The following is a 21,306-nucleotide window of genomic DNA, read 5'->3' on the forward strand; positions in this document are numbered from 1 at the left end:
AGGATTGATTGGAAGAATGGGGTTGAAGATAATTTAAAGATGGTTTAGTTAGAAAACCACACTTTGGACATTTTATTTTATTAAGCTGTTTATTAGGTAGTAATTTCTTTTAATTTGTTTATTAGATGTTAATAAAAAAAAATGATGCTATCATAGAAAAACTTCTAAAAAACAATGCTAGTTGAGTGAATATGGCAAATTTTCTGTTACCGTTGAGAATTTGCAAATATGGTTACCAAAGAAAAAAACCCTTAATTAATTCTTAAGACGATAATAATAATCCGATTTCAAATCGTCTTGATTTTAGAGCAATAATACTTTTAGCTCACTAGTTGGTCAAGAACAAAAATAACTACCTTTGAATATGCAATCTAAACTTCTATTACTCGGTTTGTCATTTAGATGATCAAGCATTCCTTATCATCCAAAGTTTCAGTGGTGTTTAATCAAGACTAGCCGTCTAATTTGACTAACACGTAAATTTACATTCTTTAACATCTCTTAATCTGTCAACATTGATCAAGAACTAGGTGATCATATCCAACTTTCAATGATATCAACTTTTCCCTTCTAGTTTTTGAAAACAATTCGCTTTAGGATAAATTAAATGAACTTCTAAATGCTAACTAAACCAACAAAAGTCTCATAAGTTTTACATTGATTTAGTTAAGTTTATAACACTAAAATTAAATGTCTTCTAAGCGAATTAATGAACTCTTCTTCAAGGTAGAGTATAATTCAACACACAAACATATCATGCAAATTTGTGTCGTTAAAGAAAATCATCATCAAATCTACTCTCTTCAACCTTCCGCACCACCATATAGGAAAAACACAAGCAAGTTCATCAAGTTGAGCACAATCCAAGTGGTCATCTAAATTGTCTAATTCGTCAAATAGGTTATTACGTTTTGGAGAACCCTACTCCTAACTATCGAAGAATAAAAGAACTACACTCACAAAAGAGAAATATTTACCTCTTCAACCACAAACAGACGTCAATAGATGAATTTCCTTGCCAACAAAAGAAACCTCATCAGTGGGAAAAGAATAGAAAAATTACTCCAATAGGCAAGTTTTACACCCAATTGCTTACAAAACTCACCACTATAGAGATACTTCATCCAATCAGTCCCGCTCCAGAACCTTGTATTAAAAGTAAATTTTAGGACCCTAAGCATATTGTGATTATCATTAGGAAAACAATCATCCTACCCAAATATGTTGGTACCTAAAGCATGTGACAAGATCTGATTGAGGACGAGGTCTTAACCCTTCCCGTGTAAAATATAAGTAGGGACACTACACTCCGGTTAAGATTAACATTAAACATTCACTTTCAATGTTTAAAACTTAATTGACTCCTCAAAACAATTACTAATAATTTTTTAAGGAATTTTTTTTTAAAGTCGAACATGCTTATCTTTCATTCTAAATACTACAATATATTCAAAATAGCAACTCGATACATCGCTCGGGCTACCTTGCACATCAAGGGCGAGCACTTTGCTTACATTACAAATTTTCACTGCTAGTGAAAATGAGGAACTTAAACGATAAAGAGTGAAAAATTACACCAAAACAGATATCATCTTAAAGAATGTCTTCACTTGATGATACTTGGTTGATTAACATGCTGTTTCGATCTAGACAAACGACTTCTCTTTGGCACTTCCGTGGTCAATGCATACATCTTTACTTGAAAGAGTTCTCTTGGAAATTCTTTCTGATCCTGAAATAGCATGTTCAAATAAGCATGACAGTTGATATGTCTGATTATTTTTTTAATTTTATAGTTCGTTCATGGATTAATTATCGATCTTTAGGCTGGTTCTCCTCTTATCTTTTAGGATTGCCACACCGATCATTCAGGGGAAGGCGGGATACTGCAGAATGTCGTGAAAAATCACACTTGGACACCGCAGAATAAGTTTTTAATTCAAAAACCGATCTAGTACGTCTGTGTAATAAGGAAAGATGAAAACTAAATTTGAAAACACAAAAATATGGTGAATTCGGAATTTCTTGAAAGTTGTTGAAGTAAAATGGGGAGGTGCAACATATCATGTTATAACTTTTTATTGCAAATTCATTGGTGTAACTAAGAGTTAAGGTAAAGGAAGACTGACTATAAAATGCGTATGTGTAAAAGTTTGGACCAACACATAGCAATATGACATCAAAAGTTCTTGTTTTAAAATATGAGTACATAGATTAGATGATAAAAATCAATCCTGGACCAAACACTACATTCCAACTAAATCCCCTCCTTTGTTTTTGCAAGAACAGAGAAAGCTTCTTCTATCCCTTCTATACACATGTCTAGTATATCCCAGCAACTTGCAAATTCTTAGGGTGCGTTTGGTTGGGGGTAATAATCAAAGGGAATGAGAATGGACTGTAATCATTCCCTTTGTTGTTGTTTGTTAGACCTCTTTTATCATTCCCTTTACCCTTTTTTCTTTTTGAGTTTACCCTAAAACCCTCTATTATTCCCCACCCCCCCAAGACTTTTGCATTCCCTTTCCTCTCTTTACTTCCCCCACCTCCTCTCTCTCTCCTCTAACCCTAGATCTAAACTCCGACCACCCGACCACCAAGCTCCGGCTGCCTTCACCATCGCCGACCACCGTCACCGACCATCTACACCGACACATACACGCCTGCTCAGATCAGCCACGCCGAAGGGAGGGGGAGGGGCGACGACAGAGGGGAGAGGGAAAAGGAGGGGGCGGCGACAGAAGGGAGGGGGAGTGGCGGCGACGAAGGGGAGGGGGAGATCGTGGCAGCGACGAAGGGGAGGGGGAGAAAGAGTGGCAGCGACGAAGGGGAGGGGGAGAAAGAGTGGCAGCGACGAGGGGAGGGGGAGTGGCAGCGACGAGGTGAGGGGGAGGAGTGGACGGCGACAGAGGGAGAGGGAGTGGCGGCGACAAGGGGAGGGAGAGAAGGATAGGACATCGACAGAGGGGGAGAGAGTAGGAGGGACGGTGTCAGAGGAGAAGGGGACGGAGGGCTGGCGACGGCGGCGGGCGGCGACAAAAGGGTGGTGAGAGAGGAGATGAATGAAAAATGAATAAAACCATCCCAAACAATTTTTTACATCAAAGGGAATGATTTCCATTCCCCTTCTATCCCATTCTTGATTCCATTCCGTTTACCCTGTGCGAACCAAACGCACCCTTAATTCTTTTAAATCTAGTCATTTTACATAAAATAAAACAAATTATTTTGCTGACCTTTCCTTATTCTTTCCAACATTTAACAATGTTCACTTATTTTCCTCCCCATCAATTTCAACACACGTAGGTCCTAATATCAATAAAGAAGATCTTCCTGATCTGAAGCAAGGTTCAACTTCAATACTAGGGTAAAGATAGAAAAGGCAACTTATGGATAAGGATGGAAATGAGTTGAAATTCTTTTCTCATGAAAATTCTTTATGGGCAAAGCAACCAGGGGACAAACATATCAATTTGTACTTATTTTCATAGATTCAAATTAGAAGAAAAATTCCCCAAGTCCACTATCTCTTGAAACATGCAACCTTTAACGGATTGATGCCTAGTAGGCTAGTACCATAAGGAATGTCCATGGAATGGTCCTGATGGTCAAAGAAACTATATAAACCATGACATATTTGGAGAAGCAAAACCTTGAGAGCAACACGATATATAGGTAAAGAGTGAATTGGTGGCCTGTATGTGAACAAGAATGAATGTGCATGTATGTGAAAGAATGGAAGAGGGAGATGCATGCATGGCATGGACCCATACACTTGTAAACACGTTACAAAGTTGATCGGAAAATGCATGTCATTGCCCTCATATGGGAGTACCTAGAAGACAAGTATTCTTAGGGTCATGTAGAAGACTCTCGGGTCTTGTAGAAGACTCTCTGGTCTTGTACTGCACCTAAGAAAAATATCAGGCTTTTCTTAAGGTATATTAGTAACGTGTGCCATGCCCAGGGTTAAAATCTTTAGAAGGAGAATGTACGTCTTTGTTGAAAAATATACGAGGAAATAAAACATACAGTTCAAAAATATATAAATACACGGAGTAATATTTGAAATGAGTAATTAACTAGCTAAAAAAGTTGATGGAAAATAAATACTATTATTCCCTCTCTTCTTGTTTATTAATCCCTTATGGAATATTGAACAATCCACTAAAAGGACACCTTGTATGTGAATCTCTAAAGAATCTCACCCATGTGGATAGGAGAAAATATGGGTAGATGGAGTGTTTAGTGATGTTAAATTAGAAAATAAAGGGACCACTTGTATATTTATTTGGGACGAAAAGGGAATTACAATTGTAATATAAAGGTAAAAGGGGAATAATGGTTGAACAAATAAGGAAAGATTTTATATGGGACTAATAAAAAAACTTACGGAAAGGGGACTAATAAACAAGAACGGAGGGAGTATATGGTCATTCATTTCAAATACTATCCATCTCTGCATGTCATTCAAAACTTCCCACTATATGCTATTAAAAAGTACTTCTATAAGATATGATTTATATTTATGTAACTTCCCCGAAACAGTATATTGGACACACAGTAACTAAGAGAAAAAAAAAAGTAATAAAAACCTAGTTTCTCCAACAACCTCTCTCTCTCATGCGTCACCACAAATTACAATCTTTTAGATTTAGGGTTAACATTATTAATATGAAAAACCAAAATATAATAATGAATCAAAAATTAGGAAAGAAAAACTTGGGCCTGTTGATTACCATGGTGTTCACTTTTATGTTTTACTTGTCACTCGAAAGTTGAGAAAACAGAAGAAAGGGGGGGGGGGGGGGGGGGGGGGGGGGGGGGAAGAGGGTTAGGATAAAAGGGGGTTTAATTGTTTCCGTAGCTGTGTTAGTCGTATAAATACTGTTTCATTCCTTGTTAATCAAAAAGATTATGTAAACAATACCTTAACTTTGTAGAGATGCAACCCACACCTTCGGAACAGTTCCTTGAAATATAAATCCGACCTTGTTATGCTGCAATCTTGCTTGTCTAACACGAACCCTGAAAGCAGATGACAAAATATTCACTTTACAAAAGCACAATGGACTATGTGAAGCCATAAAATGAGGCATTGAGGCCAATCAGATTCTAGTCAATAAACAAAATTCATAAAACAGCACTTTAAACCTTCAATTATCTTTTTGAAAGGGCCATCATCCTTTATCTAGCCTAAGACTCGGTAAAATGACATAATCGAGTATAGATTGTCAACTATCACCCATCATTTAGGTGTTAGGTCGCCATTAAATACTAAGGCTACTTTTAAAGCTAAATAATGCACACGGTACTACAAAATAAGTTGGATTTTAATGCGGGTGCAACCGCTCAAGTACCAAATGTCTTATTTAACAAAGCTTCTAATTTAGGCTTCCTTGCAGTAACTTATAAGCTATTTTATGTCCCTTTTATTGTTTTTAGCAAGGTTGTGTCCATTTCAAATGGACCCAAAAATTCATTTATTCTCTTGCCTTTGGGATACACTTCCTTTCTATGAAGTAGAAGATTGTTGTCCCGTTCTATTATCGCTTATGGATCAATTGGAAACAGCTTCTCTACAATTGCAAGGGTAAGGTTGCGTACGTCCGACCGACCCCTCCCCTACCCCGCTTGTTGAGGGAGCCTCTTCGAAGGAAATGTGGTAATGATAATGAATGGATCGTTTTTAGCAAGGTGACTGGATAAAATTAATATGTTCAAATGCAAAGGTCTCATGGCTTCATTATTCTTAGCCACGGGCTTGTTCTAAGTGGCATTAATTATTTTGGGAAAGTTGGTAAAGCAAGATACATATGTTATCAGTGGCAGCGCCTTTATAAAGGTTAGGATACAACTTGATTTAGTCTCTACATTGGCGTGTACTAAGCTAGATTAAGGAGTCTAATTTTCTAATATTCACTAGCATTATGTGAGCTCAGTTATATGGGAGTAATAGGACATAGACTTCATAGAAACCAAGTTCTGTCAGTTTCAATATTTTCTGAAGACTTTCATTTCGTTTTTATTCAGTTGGAACATAATTTTCAAACCTATAAAATGTAATCATTGCGACTATATAATTGAGTTATATTATAGCTAGTAAAGGGTGTATTTCTTTATTCTAGCATACCTTTGATTTGTAAAGCAATTTCTTAGGACCTTTGTATTACATGAGATGATGAGATACAAGATCTCTTTAAGAGGTAGTGAGGTAGGCTAAATTCAAGCAAGTGTTTATTGGAAATAAAGGTGATGATAGGATTTGTTTAGAATGAGTTGAGAAAATGAGCATTATTCGAACACTGCGGAATATGCAAAAAGTCTCATTATGAGTGTTGTGACAAATTTGATTAGAAAGTCCAATGGAAAAAAGGAGATTCCAAATAAATAAAAGGAGAATAAGGAGAAAGACTTTGATTTCCATCATCTGTGGCATCTAATAGAGTACAACTCATAGAAGAAGGTGAGATAAGTACAGATCAATAATGGATACAGCTATGAGCCTATGAATCTATTATAGTGATGATTGTTCTTTATTTGAAGAAGATGATGACGGAAGAAAATTTCCCGTGTTCTTTTATCCAAAACAAGAGATGTCAGAAGAAAATTAGGAAAATACATTTAAAAGCATAAACAGGACCAAAAGGATAACATGAGAATAATGTTGTTAGCAAGCTTTCGACGAAATGAACAGTCTGTTAAACGTAATGCATCAACATGATAAGGACATAAATGTTAACAAGAATGTCATTACCATTTCTGGCAGTGTTCTCCTTAACGATAAAAAATCCACCTGGTTTGAGACCAGCCTGATAGTAAATTCAACAAGTAAAAAAGTAGTGTGAGAAAATACCTTTCAAACAAGACAAAAGAAAACCAGCTAAAATGAATAAAAGTTGGAACATTCCATGTCAAGGAAATATACTAACATATTAGTTAGAGGCCTAGAGAGTTAAAGCCCAGAGATTTAAAGAGATTTCCCAAATCAACACAAGAAAATTATACTTTTTTTTTTAAATCCTTTCCTACCCAAGTATATTTTCATGTGGAACTCCCCTCTGCACCAGAAACATGCCATGTCAACCATTCATCAAGAAACTTGCACTACCAATGATAACATATAGTGTTTATACTAGAGTTCGAACTTAGGGGCTGTTTGGTATAAGGGTATCAAGAAAGGGAAATGTGTCAAGCCTCTTCTTTCCTTTACATGGTGTTTGGTTGAAGTTTTTCTGAGTTTTCTTTTCTCTGTAACAAACTCCACTAAACCCCTCCACTAGGGGTTTCACAAAACCCTAACTCCCCTACACCATGTCTACCCACCCTCCCCTTCCCCACAGACACCACAACCAGTTACCACTTACCACAAATAGCCAATCAACCACCATCCAACAAATGGACACATACGACCCTGGACCACCACTGAAACCACCCTCACCACCATCTTCCTTCAGTAACTGACCCCCTCCACTAACCTACTTCAAAACATGATCCCTACTACATCAACCACCAGCCCAAAATAATCAAGAGAAAATGAGAAGAATTGATGTGCATATTTTTTAAACTAAGTATGCATATTTTTTCTATTGAATGTGCTTATTCTGATTTTGAGCTGAAATAACTTTTTGGTATTTTGGAGAAGGTAAATAGAAGATGCACATCATTTTTGAGTCAAAAAGATGCACATCATTTTTGAGTCAAAAAGATGCACATTTGTTAAAAAAATCCGCATATCCTTCTTGTTTGACCCATAATATATATCTCCTACGTTCCCTACAGAGAGATGAAATCATGACGCAATCAAAGTGTACTTTGAGCAAAATCTGGCCTAGAGCTACAGTTTTGGTGAAAAAATGTGCCTTGATTGCTAAATCCAACCATCAAAGGTGGAGGTCTAAGCTTAGACTTCCACACTTTGTTTGGGGAAATAATGAGGGACATGACGGTGGCCCATGAGCTGTGGTAAGGACAAAGGAAGCAGCCCTGATCTAAATTAATAATCTCCCATAAGTTTGTATTTTCCCTAATTCTACACTATAAAGACTTCAACCTATTTTCACATTGATCAACTCACTTAATAAACAAATACCAACCATCATTTTACTACCAAACCTTAGTGTAATGTGATGAACCGATAATTTTGAGTAGAAAATTAATGGCAGAATTATATTAATTTGCTTCAAAGATGATTAACACAAAAAGGGATACAAATGGTACTGACTTGAGGCCACCAATCTCCAGGTTTAGTGACTTGAAGTCACCACTCTCCAAAGCCTAAACTTTACCAAATTCTCAACATGCCTTCTAAACCTAGTGTTCTCTTATTAATAGCCTCTCTTCACTAACCACCTAATTTGTCTTTTAGCTTGCACTACCCATTATAACCTCTACTATTTAGTTCATTACAATACCGACCCCCTAAAACTTCCACCTTGTCTTCAAGGTGGGTAGTAATTCACATTGAATTGCAAGCCTTGGTAGTAATCATTTTTATCGTTCCCCGGTCTAATGCCTGGCTTGGCGGGGCTAATTCCTGGCTTGGCTTCCACTAAAGCTCAAGCCTTAAGGTCTTGGTTGATGAAGTATCTTGGTGACTCTAGTGGCAAGGTGAAATGAACATGAAGATCATGGAAAGCACCATGAAGTGATTGAGAACGGATAAACTGATTATGGGTGGAAAAGTGGGTTTTGAGTGAGAGTAGTCAAACATGGATTTGGGAGAATGGGTGGGATGGTTGGGTTTAGAATCAGCCTCTGTGAACCGTAATGCTCCTCCTTTGAAGGAGTTGTAAGTGTGAGGGTTGGGAAGTAAGAAGGGTTTTCTTTTAAAATATAAGTGGAGTAAAATGGGTTTAGAAATTGGTTGGAAGAGGTGGGCTTTAAATTGCCAATTGCTAACACGGGCCAATCCAACACATTCATGTTTGGCCTTAATATGCCAAGATTTTCCATCAAAACTCTGATGTTACCTAGCTCCAACTCATCATTTTCTTTGAATTTCTCTGGAATCTTCCCCAACGATGAGTGGTGAGCAGCAAGCATGGTCCCGCCACCAACTCCCTTGTCCTCATATAATCTGTTTTTGTTTTGGTTAACAGTAAGCCCATTTACCATATTACCTTTACTAATAGCATCTTCTAAACTTGTTTTCTCCCCTAAGCCAATGAGCAACTCAGCAAAGCTTCTCCCACACACCACTCTTTTAGAAATATTAAGGAAATCTCCATTGATGCGCCACCTTTCGCCACCAATCATACCTCCAGAACCCTGGCAGCCACCTGCGGAGTAACCCGGGTCCCCACTAGAACCACTAGCTCCTGACTCACCCTTCACAAATTTCCCTCTTTCCCTGTCCAGGCCACCATAAAGGGCAGCTCCATCACCAAAACTACATTCTTCAGCTAAGAACCCGCCACCGGATCCACTAACTCTAGCAATTCTCCACCACTGTGGTTGTTTCCATCAACAAAGATTTCTTAACCATCAACATTGAAAACCCAAGTAACATATCCATCTCCAAACTATGGTAATAATAATAATCTACCGGATCTACTTTTTCCGATCTCCCTTTTCTCTTGCACCACCTCAAAAGTTGTGGCTTGGTTGTGAAATTCCCCACCACCAGATCTGTTTGATGTTCATTGTCATCAAGCTCCTCCCTAATCTGCTTCAATTCTCGTCGGAATGGAGATAATGCTTCACCTATTATTATCTTTTTCAAATCTTCTTTGAACTTCTTGAGTTCCTCCTCCATTTTTTCTTTAAATTTTTGTCGTGATGGTGGTTGAAAGACATTACTGATTCCTCTATTTGGCACCACCACGCTTCCACTTTGTGGACTAACCCCACCTGTAAAATTCAGTGGGTCCACCGTAACCGTGGCTCAAGGAGAAATTTTGGTGCTCCACCTTGTCATCTAACATTGTCGTAGTTGGTTGTGTGTGCCCGTAACGCTGGTGAAGAACCAAAGCGACGGCCTCACCTGATTCTTCAATTCCCGCCACCTATAGAACGGCCAACGCTGGTGTTCCCATTCAAACCACCGCTTCGCTTCGCCGTCAAGTGATATTATGGCGACCTTTAACTTTGCCTCTTCATCTAACCGGAAAAAATGGAAGGTATCCTCTAATTGCAGGATCCAACCATCAAAATTCCTTCCATTAAATTCCGGAAGTTGGACTGTTGGAGCCCTCAGCGGATTCTCCGCTCATTTTCGAAAACTGCGATTCCTGTATCTCTTTTACGTGTGATGTACGCAAACTCCTCATGAATCCATGTTTGCATTTGATATGCTGCATATTCTTCGGCGACCTCCATTTCTATGATTCTTTTTTTTTTTTTTAACTCAAAAATTCAGATGAACCCAGAACTATACAGCTTTGATACCAAGTGTGATGAGTTGATAATTTTGAGTAGAAAATTAATGGCTGAACTATATTTACTTGAAAAGGATACAAAAGGTAGTGACTTGAGGCCACCAATCTCCAGGTTTCGTGACTTGAGGTCACCGAGGTCACCACTCTCCAAAGCCTAAGCTTTAAAAAATTCTCAACATGCCTTCTAAACCTAGTGTTCCCTTATTTATAGCCTCTCTACTCTAAACACCTAATTTGTCTTCTAGCATAGATACTAATTGCACTACCCATTATAACCTTTACTATTTAGTTCATTACATGTAATTCATGAAAAGAAACTCACATGTGTCCAATTTTGTAGGACTTCGACATCACCAAACTTTGTCCATCTTCTAAATCATAACGAAAATCATATCAATAAGAGACGAACAATTACCTAACATTTCAATCCTTTTTCCTTGTCATTCCTTTATTTTTGGTCAGAGTGCAAGAATCTTCAGTCTTATATTTAGCCAACAAACACTAACTCACCTTGGCAGTCTTAAAGAAAGATATAAAGTCATCATCAGTAAGGTGCCCAATGCACCACTGGACCCATATGACATCATATCTTCCAGAATCCGGCGTGAATTCCTGAAACATTGCATGGCCATGTTATCAACTCAACCAAAAAACTAGGGCATTTTACATCTCTAAATAAACTGGAGCATCCTTTTCTTGTTAAACGTAGACAACAAGATGCATCAATAGATACGAACAACTCATATCACATACAAGCATGTTCTAACCATAGTAGTATAGTACAAAGAAAACTCTACCAAAGTAAGCCACAATATCAGCAAACTACACTAGTGTATCTCTCAAGAAACAAAAAATATAATCCTTCCATACCAGAATAGTCGAATCACTATGACTATTGCAAGAATTAATGCAAAATAATTAACTTCATATTTTATTGTGCATTAGTTGATAATGAGGTATTTGTTAATTGTAGCAAATGGGAAGTGGGTCGTTTCTTTTTGAAGGGTATAAGTGGGGTTTCTTTTTTACGTTTTTTATAAAGTAGCGAGTAAATTGTTGCATATAATATTGACAACTTTATAAGAGAAGTGTTACAATTAATCTGGGATGGATGGAGTACAAGAGTATTTATTGTAATTAACACAAAGAGAAAAGGCTACAACGATCACTAGAAAAAAAAAACCAGATCCCAAGCTCCCACTTCTACTTCTACTTCATTTCATTCCTATATCATACGAGGAGAAACTTCTATCCCCATTCATACCGGTAATTGATAGCTCGAGAGTTGGACTAAATAATCCAATTTTATATGAAATTTGAAATGGACATGTACCTGATTCACACCGGAATGTTCAAACAAGTCGGTAAAGCTAGACATTTGATTAACTAAAAGTACCTGGAGGGGAACACAATAAAAATTCATAGCTCTATGCTCGTCTGTGTCAGTTACACCTTCAAGGACCAAACTCTGTCGTGCTGCCTCTAAGAAATGAGGCACTGGCTCAAGCAGATCCACCTAGTATAGATCAACAATATAAAGAAAATTAACTACTTATTGGCAAGTAATTTGGATGTAAATTATAATAATTCAACAAGTATTAATGTGAACTTACACAGCAAATTAGAACACTCACACACTTAGGGTATAAACAAATTCTTATTTGGTGTACAATAAATATCTTACACCGGAGCAAAAGTTAACTCAAAATGCTTAAGATTTACCCTTATATATGTAAAAGTTACCTATTTTTTAGTGATATATTTTTTAATTTTAATAAAAAATATTTCTTCAAAATCACTAAATAATGTATAATATTAATCATTTAACCCTTTAAAATTTTATCTATCATTTTTTTTAATATAAAAGTTACAAAAAACTGAATAAAAGTTACTCTGGTGCATAATAAATTTATTATACATCTTGTGCGTGTAAGATGTTTTGTAGGATCTATTCTTTTCACCTTATTCTTATTGCTTATTAGACCAGAAAAATCAGATCAGACCATACCATAAAAAGCAAATAGTACTCACAAAAAACATTCAGATAAGACAAGGAAGAATCAAAGCAGACTAGGTGAAGAGAACAAAGCCTTAAATCATTGTAGAAAAACTCAATGATACCATGATTCCTATACGTCAACAATTATGTGGAACATATACTTCCTGTATTCTTCAAAGAACTTCCTATTTTCCGTTTAAGTCTATTCCTCAAAGATCTTTATGCTTTGTCTTTATATTTGTGGCGACAAAGAATCACTTTTTTGTCCTAACTATGGCTACTTTCTTTCCCTAGCCATTTTTTTTGGTTAAAAGGGGCCAACTTCTACTAACTACTACGTCTCCTTGGTATTTCTTGCTACATTAAATTGGAAGGTCTTCGCAGAACGGAGAGAGCATAATTTTTTTACTTATTCGTAGTTTTCAAATTTTCCAACTTAAGTAGGTTAGCCAACAGCCCAACAGTGTTACATTTTAACATTTTCTTTATCACTGTAGTATGAAAGGCTTACAAGTATGTCATCCGGCAATGAACAACTTCCCCTGAACATCAGAACAATGTAATCATACTAAACAGACTTCATTGTAATATTTAATTCTTCATCCACCAGTAAGGCAGTAAGAGACACACTATGAATGGTAGATTATGAAGAAACGTTCACATAGAGCAGTTAAGGGCTCGTTCGGTATCATTGTGGATTTTCAGTTTTTTGTTTTTAGAAAACTCAAAACTGATTTCCGTTTCATTATTATGTGTTTTCAAAACCAAAATAAAACTACATTGAAATATGAGTACAATATACAATAAAAAAAAAAAAAAACTTTGTAAAATTAATAGTACTATGTACAAGTGTACAGCACTTTGGATCTCAAGTGGGGTATTATCAAATTTCAAAAACAAAAATAAATTTTGGATCAGTATTACTTCTCTCCTCTCAACTCAGTGCCCGTCTTCCAACTCCCTCCATAAATCTACCTCCATAACTCCATTGCTTATTGTTATACCTTCGAGCATACAAAACAGGCAAATTATTTCCGAACTTTCAAACTCTATATTAGTCCATATATTACCAAATCCAAAAAGAAGAGCAGATAAATACTTCCAGTGAGTTTGTGACTGTGCTTTAATTTTCTTCCTCTTCTTTTAGACATTTTCCCTCTGCAAATCAGGCTAAAGGCCACAAACCAAAATATAAATGGGTATGAAAATTCGTCTTCAGTAATTCAAAGAGTTGGGCAAATTTAATTTTTGGGTAGAATGAAATTAGAGGATTCAAAAGAAGCAGCAAAGTAGTCAAAAGACATGAGTTGCTGCAGCGAAAGTGTTGGTCGGTGGTGGCGAACGACGGAGATACCGGAGGTATCCGATTAAACGGAAAGTGTTGAGGCGGTGACATGGGCAGATTTCTGGTTCCAGTTGAGGCGGTGCAGTGACAGGGGCAGTCAGTTTATTAAATCGAAAAATCCGAAACCACTTTTTATGGTTCCAAGTTTTCCGCTGCGGTTTTAATAAATTACACCGGATTTGTTTTTTTCAACGCTTTTAACGAACAGGTTTGGTTTTGTATTTCTAAAAAACGCAACGGAAAACAGGAAACAAAATCATTGCCGAACAGGCCCTAAGTTGTTTGAGAAGATGTTACCACTAAAACAACAAAATCAGATATTATTCTGCTATATTCCAAATTCCAAAATGAAAAGAAAAGAATAAAAATTTATAGCAATTCAAATAAAAGAGGTAAGAGTGTCAAACGAACATGAGTGACCTACAGTAACTTAAACGGATCTTACAGTAGCTTAACAACTAAAGCTTAGCTTCCCAGTGCAAAATTTAAATTCTCTCCGTAATAGGAAAGTAAATATCAGTGTTTTTAGGCGGCTTATGCTTTGGATATTTAGCAAGATCCAAGAGTCACCGAATTTGCATATTCTCCAACTGTTTTTTATTTTTTATGTTTTGACTATCTTCAATTTTTGACAATAGCAAGTCAATCCATTTTTATTTACTGAATAGACCAAAGTCTCAAAAGAAAAACAACCTATATAAAATAGCACGACTGAGTTTCTTGACATAACTCATAATTCCATTTCACCACACTCAAAAAGATCATGCAACAATTGGGTATATAACATTTCCTTTAACTTACTATTCATTTAACATGTATTTAAATTTTTAAGCTAGAATGAGTCTATGTATCACCGTTTTCAGAGATTAGGTTCAACTTCTTGGTTTTTGGTATCTGATGAATTTGTACAAAACCATTGACCATTCAGCAACCGGCTGATTTCCGGTCACTAATTTATTTCTTCTAACTACAACAAGTCAATTTCATAAGGAAGATCATATAAGTTTTTTTCATCTCTCAAGAACTATTAAATTTTAGGGGGAATTAAATTGCCAAACAAAATTCCTCAACCAAATAGGAAAGCAAATATACCTCATTGAAGTATCTTATAAGGAGATTCTTAGTCACTCTACCGATGCCGGAGCCACAATCTGCAGCAAGAAATCCAAGGATAATCACTTAAAAAAACCAATAGCCCGAGCATGATTTTCAAGTTGCAAAGGATGTATATTAACACAAGAAAGATGTGGACTGAAATTTAGGCACCACTCACACATAACTAATTGTCTATTATATTAGTATTATTCCCTATAACGGGAGGATTTCAACTTGAAAAGCACATAGTCTAACAACCTAAATGTGAATTAAGAAAAATAGCAAGAGACCAGTTTGCAAAACAATATCCAATTAAGAAAAAAAGATTACTTTAGCACTGCTTTTACAGTCATTTGGCATAACAATATTGAACAAATTCCAGCTTTACTCAACTATGTCACATTGTTCAGTTTTCTTAAACACAGGTCATGCTCACGACTCTCCTATAAAAAGTATGCATGTTAATAGATAATTAGATACCCTTTTCTCCAGCTGTACGAAGAATCATGAAATTAAATAAAGGTGAACCTGTTCCATTTCCTAGCTAACTTGTGTTTTAAAATCACATCACAACATCTCTCATCAAACGTTATCCATTGAAGTCATAAGCATACTGGTACATAAAACCTAATTACAATTCACATGAATTCACATATATAATTAAAAACCCCAAGGTCAAATTTTGTAGTCCCTTAAATGCTTGAAACCTCTTATTTTTGCGTACAATAACAATTCCCCTAACATGCATTCTCTTACTCTTTTAAACAAGTACTTGAATAAGTATTATATAAAGCCATTCTTTAAAATCTTATTCGTATACTTCTACATTGCAAGAAATGACCATAGAAATTACTTGTAAAACAAGTATCCGTAACATCCCATCTATTCTAATATTTAATAGCAGGGAGGTTGGAGAGCCACGTGGCCCCCTCCTGAAATTTCCATATTTTATTATATTTTTTATTTTTATAAAAAAAAAGAGAAACGCTTACAGAAAAAGAAAAAAAAACCTACCGTCACTTTCTCTCCGACTTTCTCCTCCAACTCTCTCCTCCGACCTTCGCATTTTGCTTCAACTCATCAATTCAAACATCGACTAATTCACATCAATTCTAACATCGATTATCTTCATTAAAACCTATCTCAAATTACGAGTTCCATTTCAAAATAGAAAAATAGATCTGCTCCGATTTCGTCGATTCGGTTCATCTCCGCCATTATCTCTCCTATTTCGATGGTGATCTTAATTTTAGGTACGATTTACCCTATTCTGTTTCTGGGTTCAATGTTCCGATTGGTGAAAAAATCCAACCAAATTTAGCTTCACGAATTCATCCCAACATTTTTGATGTGTGTGGCGTGAAAAAATCCGATTATCAAAGTTTGTTTGGATCTTTCCTGGGGATTTTCTTTGAAGTGAAAGAAAATAAAAGACAGCTCCATTATTTCCCAAGGGTAGCTCCGTTCTACAACTCCCCTTTACAGCCCAATGTTTAACAGGTAAACTCTCTTTTCCAAACTGATTTATTTTTAAATTTTATTATTTTTTATTATTTTACAAGAGGGAATGTCTTATATTGTTATGAAACTTTTGAAAAGATAAAGTTTAACAAAGAAAATGGTGTTCCGAGATGGATCATGCCATTGAAGAAATCTGATATTTATTTATTTTGGTTAAGATTGGCTTTATATTTTTTCGATTGGGTTTTTTTTTTATGAAAAAAAACGCCTTCTAATTTAGACTGAAAGTGGCGATTCAATTGGTTTTATTTTTCAATTTTTCAATAAAACGGTAACCGCTTATCTAAACTTTGTCAAAAAAAAAATCTTACAAACAGAATACATAAGAAATCGGTTTCAAAAAAAATTCACTACATGATTACCGCTTAATAATGTAAGTTACTCGATTGTATCGCATATTTGAAAAAAAAAAGTACTCCAGAGTAGATTTTATTATCATTCTGAAGAATCATAATTCTAATGTCCGTTAGTCATGTTTATTGCCTTCTTAATTCACATACACGATTGATTTACAATTTGAATCAGCAAACTTTCTATAACTCCTATTCTATTTTCCAAATGTAACATATTTTCTGTTTTTTGTTACACAGAAATTAAGTGTTGTAGCATTGATCAAAGTGGAATACCTGCCATTTTTCTATTCTATTTTGGTAAGCATGTTAATCCTACTTGGTTATTTTCGTTGTTTGAAAAACTAATATTAAACCAGTACAATCATTTTCCATTAAAGCAATTTCAGTAAGTTTGATTTTGATTTATCTTAGGAACAATAGTATTAATGAAAAGATTGTTGCAATAATTTGATCGAATGCATTTTTTAATAAAACCATGATCGGTGTAGTGATAAATTGTACTATGAAATTCAACAATTAACAAAGGAATAGATACAAGACAGAATAATTGATAAACCATCAACTATTAATAAAAAAACAAAATCAAAATTAAAAACATGTTTGCCAGATTACTTAATAGTTTAAATAATAAATCTGGCACTAAAATAATAGACGCACAATTGTAAAAAATGTTGGTGGTTATTTTGGTTCACTGGAACAATTTACAGAAGGGGTTTTTTGAAATCTCGGTTGGCCACATTGAGGTAGTTTCTTTTTTAAATCAATTTCGGTATAATAAGAAGGTTTCAATTATAAAAGGTTGGTACGTGGTTATTTTGGTTCACTGGAACAAGTTATAAAAGGGTTGTTTAAATCTGGGTTGGCCATATTGAGGTAGTTTCTTTTTTAAAACGGTTTCGGGATAATAGGAAGGTTTCGGTTGTAGGTAATCTTGATTTTCATGGACCATTATATCCATCATTCCTTATGATATGTAAACATTTAATGCCCAAAAATGATATTCACCTCCGAAGTCCTGACTTTGAAGATCATTCCATGTACGTTTCGCCTTTTTTTAATAAAGTTTGGTAAAATGTATTATATAAAGTAATTAAATAATATCTCTCTTGAAATGAGATTAACAATTAATAAAATGGTCTCTAATTTGGAAATATAATAAATGGGGTAATTAAAACAAAAAAAAATCAGGCATCTTATTAAATAGGGGGAATGTAGAGTTAATGGATATGCAATAGGTTTCCTAGAAGAGGGAAAAAACTAATGATTGAGTAGTGAGTGAAATGGAATAGTGTTTGCATAAATTTATGTCACTTATGTAAAAGTGGGACGAGAAACTGGGTTTTGTTGTTCTTGAGTAATTGTCAAATGGGTGTGATTGGTATTGTTCTTCTGAGGTTTCGTCGATGTTTTATTGAACTTCTGTAAATGGTGCGGCGACGTGAAACAAATGATTTTGTTTATTGTCAGGTGTTCTGGGAATTTGCAAGAGGCTACAACTGATTTGGGTTGCAGCATTTTCAGGTAATGTTCTGATTCTTTTGATGGATTATCTGCCGTTTTATAGTCTAGATGTGTGTGATAATGATCTCTACTTTGGAATATATTAAAAGGGGTAATTTTCTGATATGGTTTTGGAGATTCCAGTGAAAAGTATGAAAATTAAAATTTTGTGAGCCATGAGTACCCTGATTTGATGGAGAAAAGGTCGTAGATTGCATTTAATACTGGGAGTGTTTTGTTTAGGAATTTTGGCAGTGTAACAGGTAAAAGCTAGACAGAACTTAGTAAAGGCAAAAACATTGATTATATAGGGGAGTAATGCCATTAAAGGGTATGAATAGGTTTCCTAGAAGAGAAAATGCAGGCTGAATAGCGAGAAAAAAAGCACGTACCACTGACTACAGAAATGTGTTTGAGATCAGTATCGTCTAGGAAACAGAATGAGACATTTCACAATTAAAAAAATACAACAAATGATCAACTAAAACACAGTTTCTTACCAATCTAAACTGATATTTGGAAAAAAAGAGTGAAAATTCCTTTTTGAGCCATATGTTATATCCACAAAACATAACTAATTTTGAAGTCTGAAGTACAAAAAAAATGCATATACAAAAATTTGGATTGCGATTGGAAGCCAAAATATAAATGAATTTCTGACCAATCTGAACTGATATAAAAACAGATGAGGCAACTCTTTAAAATTCCTTTGTGAGCCATCTGTTATATCCACTAAACAGAAGTCAATTTGAAGTTTGAAGTACAAAAAATTGCATATCCAGAAGCCAATATAAAGGAAATATAGAACCAATGAAGTGGAAAAATCCAGCCTAAGAATATATACCCTAAAACAAAACCCTCAAATGCAAACAACCTCAGCAGTGTGTCGAGTCCTATCAATACACCATTCTTCAAAAGGAACATAATTTTGAAACTGGACAGTGAACCACGACACGAAAATGTTTAATTTGATTACATCAAGTCAAAAGTATTTGTATTAATACCTTTTTCTTTTTTCTAGATGGAGGAACACCCAATGAATCCTTACAATCTAAGATGGACATTGGAGAACCCTTGGTTGAATATTTAACGACACTAATAAAAAGATGCAACTTTTGGGGAATAGTTATTATTGAAGGAAATAACAATTTCACTACTGGATCAAGAAGAGTTATCTTTCGTATGTATGAAATGGAAAACTAATACCCCTTTTTTTGCAGATTAAAAGGAAAAGAATAAGAGTCATCAACAACATGGCCAAGGAATAGGCTCTTGGATGTGGAATGCAGGACATCAACAACACAAGGATAAAATGTTTTTGTTTCTTATATTAGGTGTTGTAAACACATTGGACATATTACTTTTTAGATTGTAACTAATTTGTTTGATTTTATCTATTAGTTTGGTATAACTTTAAAATAATGTAATTCTAAAACTTTATTTATGTATTGTACAAAGGATTTAGCTTCAAAGGATTAGACATAATAAAGACTCCTGTAAATTCTACACATTATTATTAAATAAAATCAATTTTTAAAACAAACTGTTCTTTCTATAAGTTTTATTTTTATAATTTTCTTCTCCTACAGTCAAATACAACAACTTTTTGTGATGAATTTAGTGTCAACTTAAGTAATTCAAAGTTATACTTCAATATGAACAACAAAACAATAGGGAGTTCCGTGCGTCGCACGGGCTTGAAACTAGTTATAAGTTAAATCATTTCAAAGGCCACCTGAAACATTCAATGCCAAAAGCAACACAATGTCATACAACTAGCATAAAAACCACCGGAAACAAAGCATACCTAGAGCAACAAGATGACGACTCCTTCCCTTGTCAAGCAAAGGGTCTGATAAAAGCGAGTTAAGAAAAACTTCACTGCCCTTAATATCAGCATCAGTTATATGCCCATATCCACCCAAAACACCATCCACTGACGCATCCACTTCCTTCAAAACAAAATAAAGTAATAAAAAAACATCAGAAATTTGTTAAAATGGTAAAAAGAGCAACTAAATTGAGCAAGTAATGGAGGAGAGACAAAATAATGAGACAGACTTGCCAATAACCAACGCCGTTGCGATACCAATCTATTTTCTTGTGAGACTCGCCGAGTTGCTCCTTCCACATCTCGGCGGCGTTTGTGAATTCGCGGCCATCTGAGTCTGATCCAGCGAGTTCCATAATGAGCTTAAAACCCTAGAATAATCTTAAATGAGGATAATAAAGCAGCAACGAGCAATGAGGAATTGGATACTTAACTAGAAAATTCGAATTTTAAAATTAGGTTACCTTAAATTGGGAACGTCAGTGCAAGAATTCCAGAAAAGTGCCACTCAGCCAGATCTTCTGGCCGAAGTTCGCCGCAAGTTCGTTAGCAGGCTTCAAGCAGTTAAGATTCTTGCGAAGGAGTGGTGGTCCGGTGGCGCTGTTGGGCAGCCTGGGGAGTCGTTCTCGCCGAGGTTATCAATTACTGAATTATTAAACTCGAGAGTACTGTCCAAATGGTACTCTTAACGCAAAACGCAGCGAATACAAAATAAAACCTTTTTTTTTAAACAGAAACGAAGATTGATTACTTAGAGGACATCAGCCTCGAAAATATAGAGTTTGTTACAAAAGAGCTTGAAAATAGCTTTGTGTCAAACGCAAAAACTAGTAAAGGCCACAAAGCTCATGTTAGAACTATGCAAGCTTAGCAAAAGGTGAATAAAACTAGGAGAAGATAAGACATTAGACGTTAGCAATATATACTCCATCCATAAAGCATCGCAAGGATTAGGGGACTGCTTCATCCTGCTCCACCAATTCAATTTCATAAACATCCTTCAAAGTAGGTGGTGGCTGAAAGTGATAAACCATAGCAGTCTTCATATTCCTACCCATTTCAGCAAGACCATGAGCCACCTTGTTAGCAACCCTCTTCACATGGTAAATGGAGACATCCCAGTTTCTCTTAAGAAGCGCAGTAATATCAGTGATGATACTGGAGAGGTGATGATCTTTGTACTTCTGAGGGTGCTCAAGCATGAATTTCAAAGCTTCAGCATCAATTTCCAGCTCCAGATGAGTGATTTTCCTTTCCCAAGCTATGAGCAAACCTTCTTTGAT

The 21,306-nt window shown here is 35.5% G+C and overlaps 1 protein-coding gene across 3 annotated transcripts; it reads right to left on the reverse strand.

The window, feature by feature from the left end:
* Nucleotides 1-1,357: 1,357 nt before the first annotated feature.
* LOC110785214 (alpha N-terminal protein methyltransferase 1) lies at nucleotides 1,358-20,686 on the reverse strand. 3 transcript variants are annotated; one of them, XM_021989651.2, is made up of 9 exons: nucleotides 20,488-20,686; nucleotides 20,254-20,360; nucleotides 20,000-20,144; nucleotides 14,816-14,874; nucleotides 11,776-11,895; nucleotides 10,890-10,991; nucleotides 6,758-6,812; nucleotides 4,931-5,028; nucleotides 1,358-1,732 (listed from the first exon to the last, which is right to left on the reverse strand). In XM_021989651.2, exons 2-9 carry the CDS (start codon nucleotides 20,323-20,325, stop codon nucleotides 1,607-1,609), a joined length of 777 nt encoding a protein of 258 aa, XP_021845343.1. In that variant the 5' UTR covers nucleotides 20,326-20,360; nucleotides 20,488-20,686; the 3' UTR covers nucleotides 1,358-1,606. The 3 variants fall into 3 exon arrangements, with proteins under 3 accessions (XP_021845343.1, XP_021845342.1, XP_021845341.1); XM_021989650.2 differs by having other exon boundaries at nucleotides 20,254-20,404; XM_021989649.2 differs by having other exon boundaries at nucleotides 20,254-20,394; nucleotides 20,488-20,681.
* Nucleotides 20,687-21,306: the final 620 nt, after the last annotated feature.

This window comes from Spinacia oleracea, chromosome 2 (genome assembly GCF_020520425.1).
Source record: "Spinacia oleracea cultivar Varoflay chromosome 2, BTI_SOV_V1, whole genome shotgun sequence".
NCBI lineage: Eukaryota > Viridiplantae > Streptophyta > Magnoliopsida > Caryophyllales > Amaranthaceae > Spinacia > Spinacia oleracea.

Bases quoted from the DNA above. Each gene is read 5' to 3' on its own strand.
- LOC110785214 (XM_021989650.2), bottom strand. From the start codon at position 20,379: ATGGAACTCGCTGGATCAGACTCAGATGGCCGCGAATTCACAAACGCC. The intron at 20,145-20,253 runs GTCTGTCTCATT...TTTGTTTTGAAG, and splicing joins ACGGCGTTGGTTATTGGCAA to GAAGTGGATGCGTCAGTGGA. The intron at 5,029-6,757 runs GTAATGACATTC...ATCTGCTTTCAG, and splicing joins GGAGAACACTGCCAGAAATG to GGTTCGTGTTAGACAAGCAA.